Source organism: Lipophrys pholis, assembly GCF_963383615.2.
Source record: "Lipophrys pholis genome assembly, chromosome: 10".
Taxonomy (NCBI): Eukaryota; Metazoa; Chordata; class Actinopteri; order Blenniiformes; family Blenniidae; genus Lipophrys; species Lipophrys pholis.
In genome coordinates, this window is record NC_137640.1 from 20,311,460 (window position 1) to 20,326,162 (window position 14,703).

At 40.2% G+C, this 14,703-nt stretch overlaps 1 protein-coding gene across 1 annotated transcript; it reads right to left on the reverse strand.

Moving 5' to 3' along the window:
* Nucleotides 1-3,873: 3,873 nt before the first annotated feature.
* Nucleotides 3,874-13,951, reverse strand: lurap1 (leucine rich adaptor protein 1). The gene is made up of 2 exons (XM_080472793.1): nucleotides 13,324-13,951; nucleotides 3,874-6,295 (listed from the first exon to the last, which is right to left on the reverse strand). The coding sequence occupies exons 1-2, from the start codon at nucleotides 13,537-13,539 to the stop codon at nucleotides 5,426-5,428; spliced, it is 1,086 nt and encodes a 361-aa protein (XP_080328919.1). The 5' UTR covers nucleotides 13,540-13,951; the 3' UTR covers nucleotides 3,874-5,425.
* Between the last annotated feature and the right edge of the window lie 752 nt (nucleotides 13,952-14,703).

Genomic DNA, 14,703 nt, shown 5'->3' on the forward strand with positions numbered 1-14,703 from the left:
GGATGGATGAATTAGTTATGACTGTCTCATTTCGGAATTGAATTTGGCATTGCCATAAAGGTATATACAAATCTATTTTTCTATACATTACATTTTTCTAACATTATTGACATTACAGGGTGATTAAATTCAGTGTCACTCTCCCTTTTTTCTGATGTCACTTTTGTCTTGATGTTTATTTTGCATTGGAAGGAAGGGCAGTCCCAGACTTTAAACTGCAGCTACCTATGAGTTAGAAGCAGATTTCTACATAGCACAGACAGGTATGTCGTAGACCTAAAAGAAGCTTTGAGCACATTCGTTGAAGGGGATATTAACAGAGACAAGCTATCTTTTGTATTTTGTCTAATATGTCCCGGATGAATAATGTGAAATTGCAAAATTTAACAGGGCATTGTTTTTTGAACGAGGATTTCTTGAACGTGTTGTATGAATAAATTTTGCATAAATCTTGGTGAATGGATGTTCATTGAGTTGTTGTTCTGCGTTTTGCTGTAAGATTCTTTAAAAATGCCAACAGACCAGCTGTTTTGTTGACAGATATGCTAATACATTTCTTTGTCATCTGGATGAATAATCAATACACACTTTTTTGATTTTCTATGAGGTCATAGTTTAATCTCATTTAGGTTTGAGAGTTTAGAGCTGGGTGGGCTCCAGAAGATTTTCAGATTTTTATGAATTCTTGAGTTTGAGATAGGCGGATCTAAAGAGCAATATGTTACTGGTGGTGCTACAGCATGCAACATTGTCTTATGTAGCCAGCATAGCGAGAAGCCTGCTCAACCTCATTGTCATGGCAACCCGTGTTCACGTGGATACCCACCAGTATGTGTAATCATGCAGTTTGTCTTGTGCCCAGAATAGCTTGATGGCTCAGACACCTGAAGCCAAAGCAAACACATCGACGCACTGGCTACCTGATAAACTCTGAGCATCGATTGGATTGAATGTTTCATGGTGTCAAGTTTGCATTTATCTTTAAACCCTATAAAGATTTGTGAAAGTGACGAAAAGTTACTTTTTGCTCTGATTAAAGGGGATTTTCCACAAGCTTGCCAAGATTTAGTTACACATCTATTTTTACTCATCTACATAGTAATTATTATCCCTCTTTAAAAAACAATGAAACCACAAGAAGCTTCCTCTGGAAACCGACACTGTCAGCATTCATTAAATCTCTGCCAAAGAGAGGGCTAAAAAAAGATCACGTACTATAATTTTCCACTGGATACCTCCTGCAAAAACACATTATGACCATCATGAGGTACAGTATATCTTTAAAAAGACACATTAAAGTTTTACGTTATATATTTTACAGATTTCTTCCCTGCACTCATGTTTTTTGGTGTGTTTTTTTCCATATGCCTCAGCTAATTTGGAAGGAAAACCACACACCAGCAGGGCAGACGGCTTTTTTTGGCAATCAGTGCTGCTTTACAGCCAACACATATGTTAAAAAAGGAAGCGGGGGGTTTCAGTGACTTTGTGTCTTTACTGCGATTGGAAATTATACAATGACTGAAGTAAGTGTACAGAGATGGATACATGCTCTACTTGTTTTCAGATAGAGAAATAGATTGTCCCACTTGTCCAAGAGTTCGAGGTTGAGTTGAAGCACACTTTCTTTGCTTGTTTCCATGACTGGCCCTGGTGCCTGGTTTATGGTGCTGTCTCCAGTGAGAGAGCATTGTGTGTGTGTGTGTGTGTGTGTGTGTGTGTGTGTGTGTGTGTGTGTGTGTGTGTGTGTGTGTGTGTGTGTGTGTGTGTGTGTGTGTGTGTGTGTGTGTGTGTGTGTGTGTGTGTGTGTGTGTGTTGGCATGGACCTAATGCTTCCATCAAATCACTGGAAAGTATTGTGAAAAAGAAAGATGAGGAAGAGGGTGGAGGAGGAGGAGGAGGAGGAGGAGGAGGAGGAGAAAATACTCCAATGATTCAGACAAATTGAGACATTGGTTTAACGTCTCACTGCAGCTACACACAGAGAAATGATTTCTTCACAGTAAAACCTGGCAGGGAGACTGAATTGAAAGCGGATTATACTTGAAATCCAAGTCAAAAAGTGATGCCAACAGCTGCATTGTATATTGTTGCAAGCAAAAAAGTCTAACATTGAACCTTTCTTGTCCATTAGCATTTCAAGAGATGTACACAAGCTTAAGCGTGGATAAGTAGCTATTTACTTGCACTATGGTGATTGCCATCATATCCAAGTTCAAAATTCCAACATTTATTTGAATGTTCTGTTTGCAAATAATTGCAAGTCATATTTTCTCATCTTGTGAGAGCCAGTGATGTTAGAGTGTAGATAGAGAATCCTAATGCTACAGCTGTACAACACAGGTTTCCTTCATCCTCAATGGCATCTTTTGTATGCGAGTACATTTACTGCACTAAAAAGCATGTTACTCTCATGCCACTGCCTCTGGCACTAATGTGTTTAGCTCAATTTGTATGAGCTTGTAATAAAAGCTGGAAAGCTGCAGAGATGTCTCACCGAGCCCAGTGTTGGCTTAGACACAAGACAAAGCTCTTATCTGAGCAGTTGCCATTTCAGTAGCCTCCTGTTTACCAGGGCAGGAGGAGAGCCTATTTAACCCTTGACTAATTCATCCCTTCTGACAATGACATGAATGACTTTGGACTGTCTCAGCAACATTACCGTGTGGCGAAGTACAATAACTGTGGTCCATTAGTTTGTCTTAATAAAACTCTCTTGCAGCTTTTGAGTTTTTCTCATTTGTTTTATTGTTGTTTCTTCTTGTATTTTGTTTTTATTTATTGATTTTTTACAAATAAGTTAATTTCAAGAACCACTAAGATGCATATTAACAACCATATTCCTTCAGCTTATTGTAGCGTGGATCAAAGTGGGACAAACTATGAAAAGTAACACAAGACTTTTTGTTTTAGGTCAGGGGTGGCCTTGAGGTTGGAGAAGTGCATTTGGGTTGAGGAGTCAGCAGGCTCGCTCCCCAGTGTGGACAGGTCACCACTGTGGGTTCCTGAGCAAGACTTTTGACCCCTCCACCAGCTCCCTGGAACCTCCGTAATGTGGCAGCACCTTCACACCCTAGAAATAGGATGGGTCAATGGGGAAGAGGAATTTCCCCAAGGGGATCAATAAAGTATGATTTGTTTAGTTTACTTTGAGTAACTTTCCCACCTAAACTAGTCCGGCTCATGTGCTCTGTGAGGACTTATGCGCACAGTTAACTAGGTGGTTCAAGTATATTTTAAAGTTTTGATTTACGTTCAAAAGCACTAAACTTGGGTGACAACTTCAAGTGATTGACATCACTCTGGTGCGTCACCTTCTGTGATCATTTGCAACACTTGGGTTTCTCATGATAAAAAATTATTTCAGCTCATCTCACGAGTAATCCTGCACTGTTGGTCGAAGTATATCCTTTTCATCCATATTTGAAAAGTAATAACAATGTTAAAGGGCATATGACAGCATTGAAATATTACATGCATATTGTTCCAGATCATGTCAGACTCAAATGAGTGCCAAGCTTTCATTTTGATAGCAGAGCTTTTATCAAACCTTTCCAATAGTTACAAAATTTTTGTATGAAAAACACTAATCATGTTTAACTTTTAAAGGAGTATTTTTTTTTTTTTTACAGCTTATGTTGTAGTTAGTAGTAATTTCAGACTGTGTAACGTGTTCTTCACTTTACCAGATGCCATGTAAGATGTCTGCATCATTTACATGTTTAACGGCAAGCTGTTATAATGTGAAGCAGTTTAGCAGTGAAAAAACCTTTTGCTACACATTTGTTCTTATCTGAACCTGAAACTCCAGCTGTGCTCAAGAAACCACATTCTTTCACAAACACGCACACACACAAAGCAACACACAGATTTCCTCGGCAGTAGTGATGACATCTATCGAAGAGCGGGTTTTATTATTAGATTTCATTTGCTGAGAGCAGACTGCTTATGTAAGCCAGCAGACAGGCTTTGAGATATATTGCTTTTTTTTCTTCTTCTTCACTCTGATTGTGTTAGGTCCTCCACGCAATTCTCACAAATCAACCAATAAAGCTTTCAGCATGCAACATCCACCCAGCCAACAAGACACGTTTACTGGTCATCACTCGAGAGCAAACAGACTGTTGGTCTAACAGTTTGTACGCAAAAGCTGAGGCCAGGAGGCAAAAGAAAAGAATTCTCATATCAACAGTGCAGTCATTTCATCAGGGGAAATACAGGCATATGTAGGTAAGGTTCACACCGATCAGGCACAACATCAGCTTAGAAGAAAAACTAACACAGGGTTACCATAACTGTTAGAACAGCAGAAAAGATATTCAGCCATATTCAGGAATTCTTTACAACCAATCACAACTATTACCTGATGCACAGAGTAGCTGTATTGTGATTAAGTAAATATACAGTATTGCAGAATGCTTGCACTGAAGGTAAAAGCTTCACGAGATCACAAATGCGAACAGTGGTACATTACTTTAATCAACAAAACCTCAACTAATCTCAGTGCTTTGTCTTTTTGTCATTGCTATCAGTTGATCAGTAACACCTTTGAACATTAAACTTTATAATAATACTTATGTGTTCATTGCATATATTTATGTTTTTTCTTTAATACTTTGTCTAGTAATGCAGTCCAAACCGGTGGATGGGTTCAGTCATACTGACCATGTAAGAATTCAATATGAGGTTGATAAAAAGGTTTGGTTTCATATGATTACTGGGTTCTTTAATGCAGTACATTACATTTGGCTTTATCAGTGCTGTTGTTGGTCATTTTTCAGTCTGGCTGAACCACATAGAGGTTATTATCACCACGTTGAGGTCATAATTTGCAAAAAGAATAAACAATTGATAAATATGAAACTGTGAAAGTATATTTAAAAAAAAAAAAAAAAAAAAGTGAATTGTTATTTAGACTTTTTTTTTAAATCAGCTCAAAATAAGTCAATTCTGATTTCATGTTTCTATTGGTTAAAGTCCATTTATGAAAGTCCACATTTTGAATATGTTTTCAGTTCTCTGGCATAATGTCTCACTGTGCTTTATTTCTGAAAATAGAATAGAATAGAATAGAATAGAATAGAATAGTCAGGGGATGCAAGTACCCTGAGAAACAGTATGACACACAGGATTTTAAAACTGATTTTAAAACTGATTTTCCAATTTTGTATGAGGCAACCGAGTTTGGCTAAGAATGGTCTAGTCCTGTAATGTGCATCCACCTTAATACTGACATCAATATTTAATCGAAAGTTAGTGCAGTCACAGGAGAGACAAACACAACAAAGGCATTATTGTCTTTCAAATCCACCAAAGACATAACGCTTAATACTCGCAGTACACTCTTTCTTTATCATTCATTGGGCTTGGATGTTTGAGAAGGAGGGTTCAATTGTGGATTTGGTCCCCTCCATAAATATCCTTCTTACAAAAATGTCACATCTTCTTGTGACTGCACCCAACGCCAGTGCGCATCATATTCCAGATGCATCTTGCCATTCATTTTGCAAGTCTCCAAGTCAATCTTCCCATTTTTGAACGGTTGGAGTTTGGGGCTCTGGCTGAGTTTGGGATGGGCAGGGCTGCCTGTTTGTGTGGGCGGTTTCTCACGGACCCCATTAGCCTTAATGGCTTCTGCCAGGATATTGTCTTTAAAAACAGGGCTTCCCTTATCCATCTCCGGAGCCTTGTTCCAGATGGGAATATCTTGCTTTGGGGCCTCTGACTTGGCTTGGGGAGAGCCATAAGGAGCGACCGGTTTCCCAGTTCCAGTTGCCCAAGGCCCAGAGACAACACTACTAACCCCTTTGCCAGATCCACCTCTTACATCTGTTCCATTTGCAAGCCTGGTACTATTCTCATTAATCCCAGCCCGATTCCCAGTCTCAGCCCCAGCAACAGAACCGGATTTCACCGCTGCTCCTGCCACAGTTGCAGCCGCGGGCCCACCTGTTGTCCGGCCCCCAGCAGTGGCTTCTGATAACAGTGGAGTGGTTGAGCAAATCACTGACTCCGAGCTGGAGGGGCAGTACTCGTCCATGTCATCCGCCAGAGTGTCCAGGTAGCTGCCTATGGAAATGTTGTCCAGCTTGTCATTGGGGTCCTGCAGGCTGCTCCACGAGCCTCTCCATGAAGTGTCGGGACCCTCGCCCAGACTGTACTGGCTGCTGGTCAGGCTGCTGCAACGGCTTGTTAGCGTGCTGCGCTCCTCCAGCAGCCATTTCACAGCCTCAATGCCCTCGTGGACCGTCAACAGCTGTTGCAGGATTTTTACATCCACTGAACGCAAGTGAACCTGTGAACACAAAAAAAAAAGAGCTGTTCTCGGTTTTGCTAGAAAGATGCTCTTTTCTCTGTAGTAATGAAATGAGAAATCAAAAAGAAATCAGTATATTGCCATTTGACATATATTCTATACCGTGGCGATGTTCTCCAACGTTGCCTGGAAACCCTATTATAATACTATTGCAGATTGTCATAATTCAAACAAATACAAAAAACAGTGGCAACTGACTGAAATATTAACAAATTGACTCTTCACAAGAAGCTGCTAAGATGTGGAAATTTAATACAGTACAAAGTATGACATATTAGAAAACAAATTTAATAAATGTTTCAAATGTGTGATTTGAAACTGCCCCGTTAATATGCAAGCAACTCGTAAGTTTATGCATTCCGATGATAATTGACAAAAAAAGAACAAACACGTAATTACATTAGAAATAACCACTGATAATGTGATGTGGTGCATGTCCAGACCACACAGCTAAGTGATGAACGAGAGGGGAAAAAATGGCTGCAATCATGGAAAATTCCTCCCCGGAATAAATTTGCGTCAGTCTGCAGTGAAGGTGAGAAGGTGAAATATGGCATCAACAATCACAGTTGTGATATTTACTCCTGCAGACAGCTCCTCTCTGTCGTAACTCAAGCTTTTTGGTTCCCTAACATTATGTAGCAGAAAGCTTCATGAGAAAAAAAACCCTGGGACGCCTTTTTCCATAATATTTCTTTTTCCATATTTTTTAGAAAAAAGATATCCAAAAAGAAATACGTGGACGGCAAAACTATGAAGACTTTTATTGAAATATAGGTGAGAACTCAGAACAACTCATGAAAAGTAATTTACAAGAATGTTATTACAATTAAAACAATATGAAGTCAATCAAAAACCAACAAAGAGTGTTGGTGTGTGGTTTGTTTATGTGTGTGTCATCACAACACGAGGAATTGATAAAAAATTACTTGTGCTTAAAAAAAAAGCAAAAATTATATACATATATATACTCATGCTCATTTAGAAAAGAAACCTACTGTACATTTATATCTATCTGTCTGTCAGTCTGCACTGCATATGAAATGCTTTAGAGCACACAACTACCGTCAGGAGCGTTATAAATAAGAAGACGAGCTCAGCAACCTCAGCCCTTCGTCTTCAAGGCTCTTAAACTTGCTGTCATCTTGGCACACAGACATTTCGGTGGGGTTCAGGATCGAGGCTTTTGGCTGGCAGAGACAGGGTGGCTAATGAGGAGGGCAATAAAAGTACCTCCAAGCATGTCAGCGCTGAGGTGGCACAAAGCTGACGAAGCTGCACGCTCCACCAGCCTGTGAACACTGAGCGTTGAACTGCGCCTGTCTGAGAGTATAGATCAACGATATACATTACTCCTGTCAAACTTTATTGTTTTACTCATTATTCTGTTTGTGGTAAAGCAGCAAGATAATCTTATTGTCTGTTTTACTGTAACCCCAGAATCCAAAATTATATGGCTATAGTGTGTAGTAATAAACCATAGAAAAAAGAAGACTCACATAGACTCTTAGTTACTTATAAATAAACTGCATTATCACTGCAACTTGCAAACAGTATTTCATGAAGCAAAAAGAATGTAAGAAAGGCCTTCATGACACCCTTGAGCCGACCCTGGAATCCATCCAATGGGGCATTTGAGCCAACTGGATAGATTCCGTGTGTGTTAACCCTGGTCTTCCCGAGGGAATGTCTTTCTTTTCCATCATTTTCATTATTTCTATACTGATTAGACTTTTTAATTGTGTGATATAGTCAAACACGTTTATGAATCCGTCGAAGCTACACAGCCTGACAGATTTCCGTTTGTCTGCTCAGACGTGAAGCAAAGCACCAGCTGGTTGATCCATAGGACTCTGGAAAGCTCATTCTCCTGCACTTTATGTCTGGTAACATGGTTTGTGTGCGTGTGTTCTCGGCAAATATCAACGTGATTATTCACATATTTCACAGAATTTAGAATGTTTCTGAATAATCCCTAAACTCTCATTATTGTGACTACAACATGAATAAGGGGTAAAAAACAACAACAATAACATTCACCAAATGTAACTGGAGTAATTATTAAGCACTAAACTTTTTTAATTCTTCTGCAGTGGGGATCTGTTTCCTTCTGGGAGAGCAGTGGATGGATATACAGGTTCAGGGAATTTACAACCTATTCAGTAAAATACAAATCCACTGTCGGTAGTTCCGATGCACGTTGCTTGGGTGTCATACAGCTCAGAATGAGGAAAAGCTGTTCGTCATTGAGGACCACAAAACCCACAAGAGACCTGGGCTGACAGCAGCGGCAATGCTTGAGTGATTTGCCCCGCATGAAGGATTTCAGCTGTCGGTGTGTTTTCTTCTCTGACTTGGACAAACCTACTTCTATCCACTTTAAAGCAGAGGATCAGACTGTGCTGACGGAACTAAAAAGCAGCTTTGCATCCTGTGATGGCATATTCTGATAGCTGGAAAGCTCAGTAGTGCGGCTTGATCGACTTCCTCCTTGGTCAGAGTGCAGTTTTACTTAACACACACTTTTGCTCCAGGTATTTTTATTATTTGTGTAGGATAAAGTTTTCCTATCCTGGAAAGCTATTAAATAAGCAATGAAAAAGATCTAGAAAAGGCAGAGAAATCAAACAAAAGTTTAGTTAACCACATTTACCACCAGTTGATTTAAAAGAAAAAAAGCAAACAAAACGCACAGATCTGAAACCTGATCACTGAAATCAGAAGAGCACACCATCAACAACACATTCCTTTTTTTTTTTTTTTTTAATTTGTAGCTATAATGAGCATGTTTTTTTTTAGTTCTTCACAGATTTTAGACACTGAGAGCCAATTTCTCAGAAGCGTCAAAAAGCAAACATTCCCTGATGATACTTTATATTTTGACACCATATCCAGTCGAGTGTGATCCATAGTGCAAGCTCTACCATGTGGTGAAAACAGATTCCCCAATGTCAGCCAGCCATCTTAGTGAATGCTGAATCACTGCCAGCTGAGAGATAGACTGTAGTATATCACACACCAGCAAAAAGCAAAAACTATAGCTCTCCTCCCACCCCACCCCACCCCACGTTTTTCATGACATTTAACAAGAAGAGGGATGACATTTCATTATTGGTGGTGACACTTGGATAACTTACCTACACACACACACACACACACACACACACACACACACACACACACACACACACACACACACACACACACACACACACACACACACACACACACACACACACACACACACACACACACACACACACACACACACACACACACACACGCACACACACACACACACACACACACACACACACACACGATCGTACAGTTGACAGATGCTGCAGGCCATCATCACCAATCTGTGCGGTTACAGATCCAGAGTAACAGATGAATGAGGAGTACTAGAATAGACACAGACACAAACGCTCGGAAAAATTATGAAAACTAAGAAGCCAACATCAGACAGCTCTTTAACACTTGCTTGCTAAATTGGGTTCATGGGCTTGTCAGCCAAAGAAAAAGTGATGGGAAAAGTCCAAGAACTCTGCCTGGCTGAGGGCACGACCATGTGCACACACAAGCTCTTCCATTTACCATCGGTCGGCAGGCACTCTGCAACATGCATTACTACACATCTTAGTAAGCAGGTTTTTGTTGAAAATGCAATCCTGACATTTTCTTCAGCACTTTCATTACAGCGAACCACTCTCACAGATGAATGGGGCAACTCGAACCATGCACAGAGCAGAGCAACATCATGGCTAGGGTTTCACACTGACTTAGTTTGACTGAATAATGCCTGAAAAATGACATATTTAGAAATGTCTGGATAGTTTTAAAATTCAACTGGACATACTGGTCAAACATGCACCTGGTAACATTTTAGCATGCCTGGCTTTAGTAAAAACACATTATCTCACCGTTTGTGACATACTTTTGTGTGGGGTGGAAGTGAAATCCACTACATCAACATGCAGCCCATCGGCCATCCATCCAGCTTCCATTAGCATCAAACTAGAGGCTGCTGGGGACTGGAGTCACTCCCGGCCTATTGCGGTTGTAATGGTCCACTGTGGACAGCTCAATAGTCCCTCACAGGGCAAACAAAGAGACAGACACTCGGACACTCTCACCTCCACACCTACTCGTAGTTTAGAGTTACCAATGAGCCCAGATGATATGTTTTTGGACTCTGGGAAGGAGCCAGCATGAGCAGAGAAACTGCATGCCCAGGGAAGACAAGCAAACTCCAGACTCACAGGGGTGGACTCTAACCGGGCGCCATCTCACTTTGAGGCAAGAGCGCTAAACACTACACCCCTGTGTGGCCCCTGTCTGACCTGTCATCACATTTTATGAAATGATCCAAAATAAAGTGAAATAAAGTTGAGGGAACAGTATTTCTTAAGTAAAAGCCGACACAAGGCACCAAACTCACAAGTCCTGATTTCTAAAAGCAACAAATAACTGGAAATGTTTTTTCAGCAAATGACAGATTTCACCATATTAAATTTGAAAAAATCAGAACCCATATACTACCAACATGTTAACATGCTTGAGTCAAACTTCTGTCTCTAACATTTGACCAAACTGATAAAAGAGTTTGGGATTTTTGAAAGTGAGAAATGGCTTTCGGAGCAGCTTCCTCGGTACATAGCTAAGATGTATTGAGGCGTTTGCTGTACTTAATTATGTACTTTCATCCTGTTTACTGTTGTATTGTACTTTATCCCATCTTGATGCTGCTAAGCGACTGTTACGCTGAACTACACCAGACTAACTGACCAAGATTGCAGCTAATGCCCCTGCTTATCTTATGTTTGTGTGATAGTACTGTTTTACTGTGTTTTTATTGTGTTTTGAATACAATTGTTTTTAATATTCTTGCAACTGTTGCATAATAAATCACTCTTGAAGTGACAGAAAATAAAGATGAAGTTGAGTTTGGGTTATGGTGTGCATATGCTCTGTGTTATAACCACAGACTAGGTGCACCCCTGCTCTTGCCACAGGAATGAATGACATACATGATCACAGAGGGGAAAAAATGACTGCAGACGGCTGCATTACAGCAACACCCCTCAGATCTTGAGTTGAAGGTGAGGGTCCATATAAGTAAGCAGAGACAGCTTTGTATGCACAGTTACTAATATTCACAATTAAGCTTATGACGTTTGTGAAGTAGAGCGTTAATCGTCTGACGACAGAAGATTGAAATCACCACTGTTGACGACAAGGATTATAGGAAGTTATATTGCAGCCGCTAACATGAGAGGCAGCCTGATTTATTGAATAACAGACACCAGAAGTTCCTGCATTTCTTCACGATTCACAATAAAGACAACTGTCCACCTGCTGTCTGCGGCCAAGGTCAGTTCTTTTCAGTAGCAAGAAATGACGTCATTTGTTGATATGCTGACAATTCGTGCATTAAGGTGCATTCTGTCAGTTTAAATGCACAATGTCTGGCTTTATTATTATTTATTCAGTACAAATGTTACTGTCTCTCTCTCGCTCTCTCTATTAGGGACCAGGAGTTGGGCTCTATTATGTTGGATCAGCTGGACTTCAATTAAATTAAAAAGAAAAAAAAGCAGTATATATACATATTGTTTTTATTTGTGTAACAGACTGTTTGTTTGTGACATTGTGACATAATCACTTATTTTCCTTTTTTCTTCACAACAATATGACGACAACCTTTCACTTGGATGATGAACTGGAGTGTACGCTTTCACTACTTACATCCAGCTGCACCGCTTCAGGGTCACTAGTCGGTTAAAAGGCAAACAGAGAGACACACAATCACATCCACTCACACCTACAGGCGCCTGCCACCAGTTCACCTCAAATACATGTTTTTGAACTGTGGGATGAAACTGGAGTAAAACAGCACACAGGGAGAACATGCAAACTCTACTCGGAAAGGACGTCAAACATCACCGTGTGGACCTTGTCAATACAAAAATACCAAGCTACCTAATGGATGGAACCCCCTCATTTGTGTTTTTATTTTGGTTTAACTTTTAATGTCTTTTACTTTTGTTTAATCATTTTTATTAACTTATCTTTGATTTCTATTAGTTTCATTTTCAGTTTTTATTGAATCTATGTCAAAAATCCACTTTCAGTGATTGTCAGTGACTTTTTAATGCAATGATGTTGTTTTCCTGTCCTCTTTAGAGATATTATAATTTGGTCAGTATCACTTGGGTGCTTTAAAGATGCATTTTGACTGTTTGATTGGTTGGAAGAGACATAAAAGACCAGAGAAGAGTCACATTAAGTGACATTAGGAAACACATGAAAGCTTGTGAAACGTCTGAGCCGTGTGTTCACATTTATGTTATTTAAAACATCCAGAAGTAAATAACACGGAGTATGTAGATGTTTAAATATCTGAAACTATAAGAAAATAACAATTATCGGGGATCAAAAAAAATATGATTAAACCAGGTATGCCTGGAGAAACATTGATGAGCCCACAGGAGAGAGTAATTAACTTCCCGAGTCAAATACTTTCTCACTTTACAAGAATACCGACATTCCCCAGCATGCTCAAGTGTGAGCTCTGGATCTCCAGCAGGGGCAGGAATGAGGACCTAAAGGAAGTCCCCCTGTGAGGTTTGAGCATGCCCGTTAATTCCTCACTGTCAACAGATGCACCATGGAGTTTTACAGTGCATCACTTCAACTTGTTCATTCAGCACCCGCTATTTCATTTACAAATCTCCTCATTGTGACAGCAGTAAAATTGTGTTTGCTATGTTGTTGTGTGTATTTTTTATGTGCATGAATGTTTGTGTAAGATGTGTTCGGGCCTGTCGGTCATTGTTGATGAACTATTTGCTGACAGATCAGAGATGTGCACTGGAGCAGAGGACCTCCATGTCTCAAATTGCTGCATCACTATCACAGCTCTGTTAGTTAGTGTGTGATGGTTTCAGTCCAGGGAAGAAAAAAAAACAAAAAAACAATAACAGCAACACACACTACACTCTTACCATCTCCATCTTCAGTCTCCTGATCTTTTCGTCTAAACTCTTCCTCCCGGTCTCCTTGATGGAGTCGTGCGGGTTGGCCAGCTTGACGTCCCCCCGGAGAGAGGACGCCTCCTCCCGCATCCACCTGAGCAAACCCTCGGGAGTCTTTCGCCCGATTTTAATCTCTATGTCTTTGAGGTCCGGGATGGACTCGCTGGCGGTGCCTTCGTCCATCATGTCGGAAGGACAAGACACAGATTACGTCCTCCTGGCTGTCTGCGTGCTGTTGCGTGCCGAGCCGTGAGAGTCACTTCCTACAAGGTTGAATAACATCCTATGCGACTCCTGCGGAGTTGGACTGCGCCAAGAGAGGGAAACAGTTTATTCCAGGAGAGAAACCCCCTGTAGCCTGCAGGCTGCTCCACCTATCCCACTCCCTGACATGTGTGGCGAAGCCGCTGTGAAGTGATGAGCACCAAGCGGAAGCGGAGAGACAATATTCCCGGCTATTGCTGCTTGTACCCGGGGGCCGGGTTCATTGGTGGGTCCGGGGTCCTGTGCATGGAGCCGGAGGCTGGAGCTCACTGCGCAGATTCCACCTGCATGATGACAGCGTCCAGCAGCCGCAGAGTAGGAACAGCAGTCCCCCGCCCACAACCATACTCTGTACACACACCCGGAGTAACTTTGAGCTGCTTCCGATGTACCTTTCAAAACAAAAACCCGTGCGCGAGAGCAAATCGGCTTGAGTGCTGCATATTATCAAAACAAAACGGGAACATACGACAGGTTGGTTAGTGTAAATGTGCTCATTTAATGTTCATTTAAAAAGCGAAAGAAGTTATTCTATAACAATATATACAGATTCATAGGTATTCATTATTAATCATTTTTGTATTTGTCATTGTGTTGTTGAATTCATATTTAGATTTACGTTTTCTTTCATCTTCCCCTTTTCAGACATGTTAAACTAAATATATTCGGCATTAATGTACATAAATATATCTATACTTATATATTTGTATGTATGTTTTATGTATCTGGAATAAAGAAAGAAAGAAAGAAAGAAAGAAAGAAAGAAAGAAAGAAAGAAAGAAAGAAAGAAAGAAAGAAAGAAAGAAAGAAAGAAAACTAATATTTGTCATGATTTGTCACATTCATCCATTTACAGTGAAACTGGTGATGCTCATTCACTATTAGAGGAATTTGTAAAATCAAGTCTACAAATTTCTGTCAAACTCTACTTTTCCATATTTTTATTTGGCTTTCTTTTTTTTTTTACTTTATTAGAAAGCTAAATGAAACGTTCTTAATATTCTATCCAAGCTTTTTATATGTGGTTTGCCTCAGTTTAGAGACATTTCCTATATTACTAAGTGTTTTTTTTTCTTTTTAAAATTA

Bases quoted from the DNA above. Each gene is read 5' to 3' on its own strand.
- lurap1 (XM_080472793.1), bottom strand. From the start codon at position 13,539: ATGATGGACGAAGGCACCGCCAGCGAGTCCATCCCGGACCTCAAAGAC. The intron at 6,296-13,323 runs GTAAGAGTGTAG...TTGTGTTCACAG, and splicing joins GGAGACTGAAGATGGAGATG to GTTCACTTGCGTTCAGTGGA.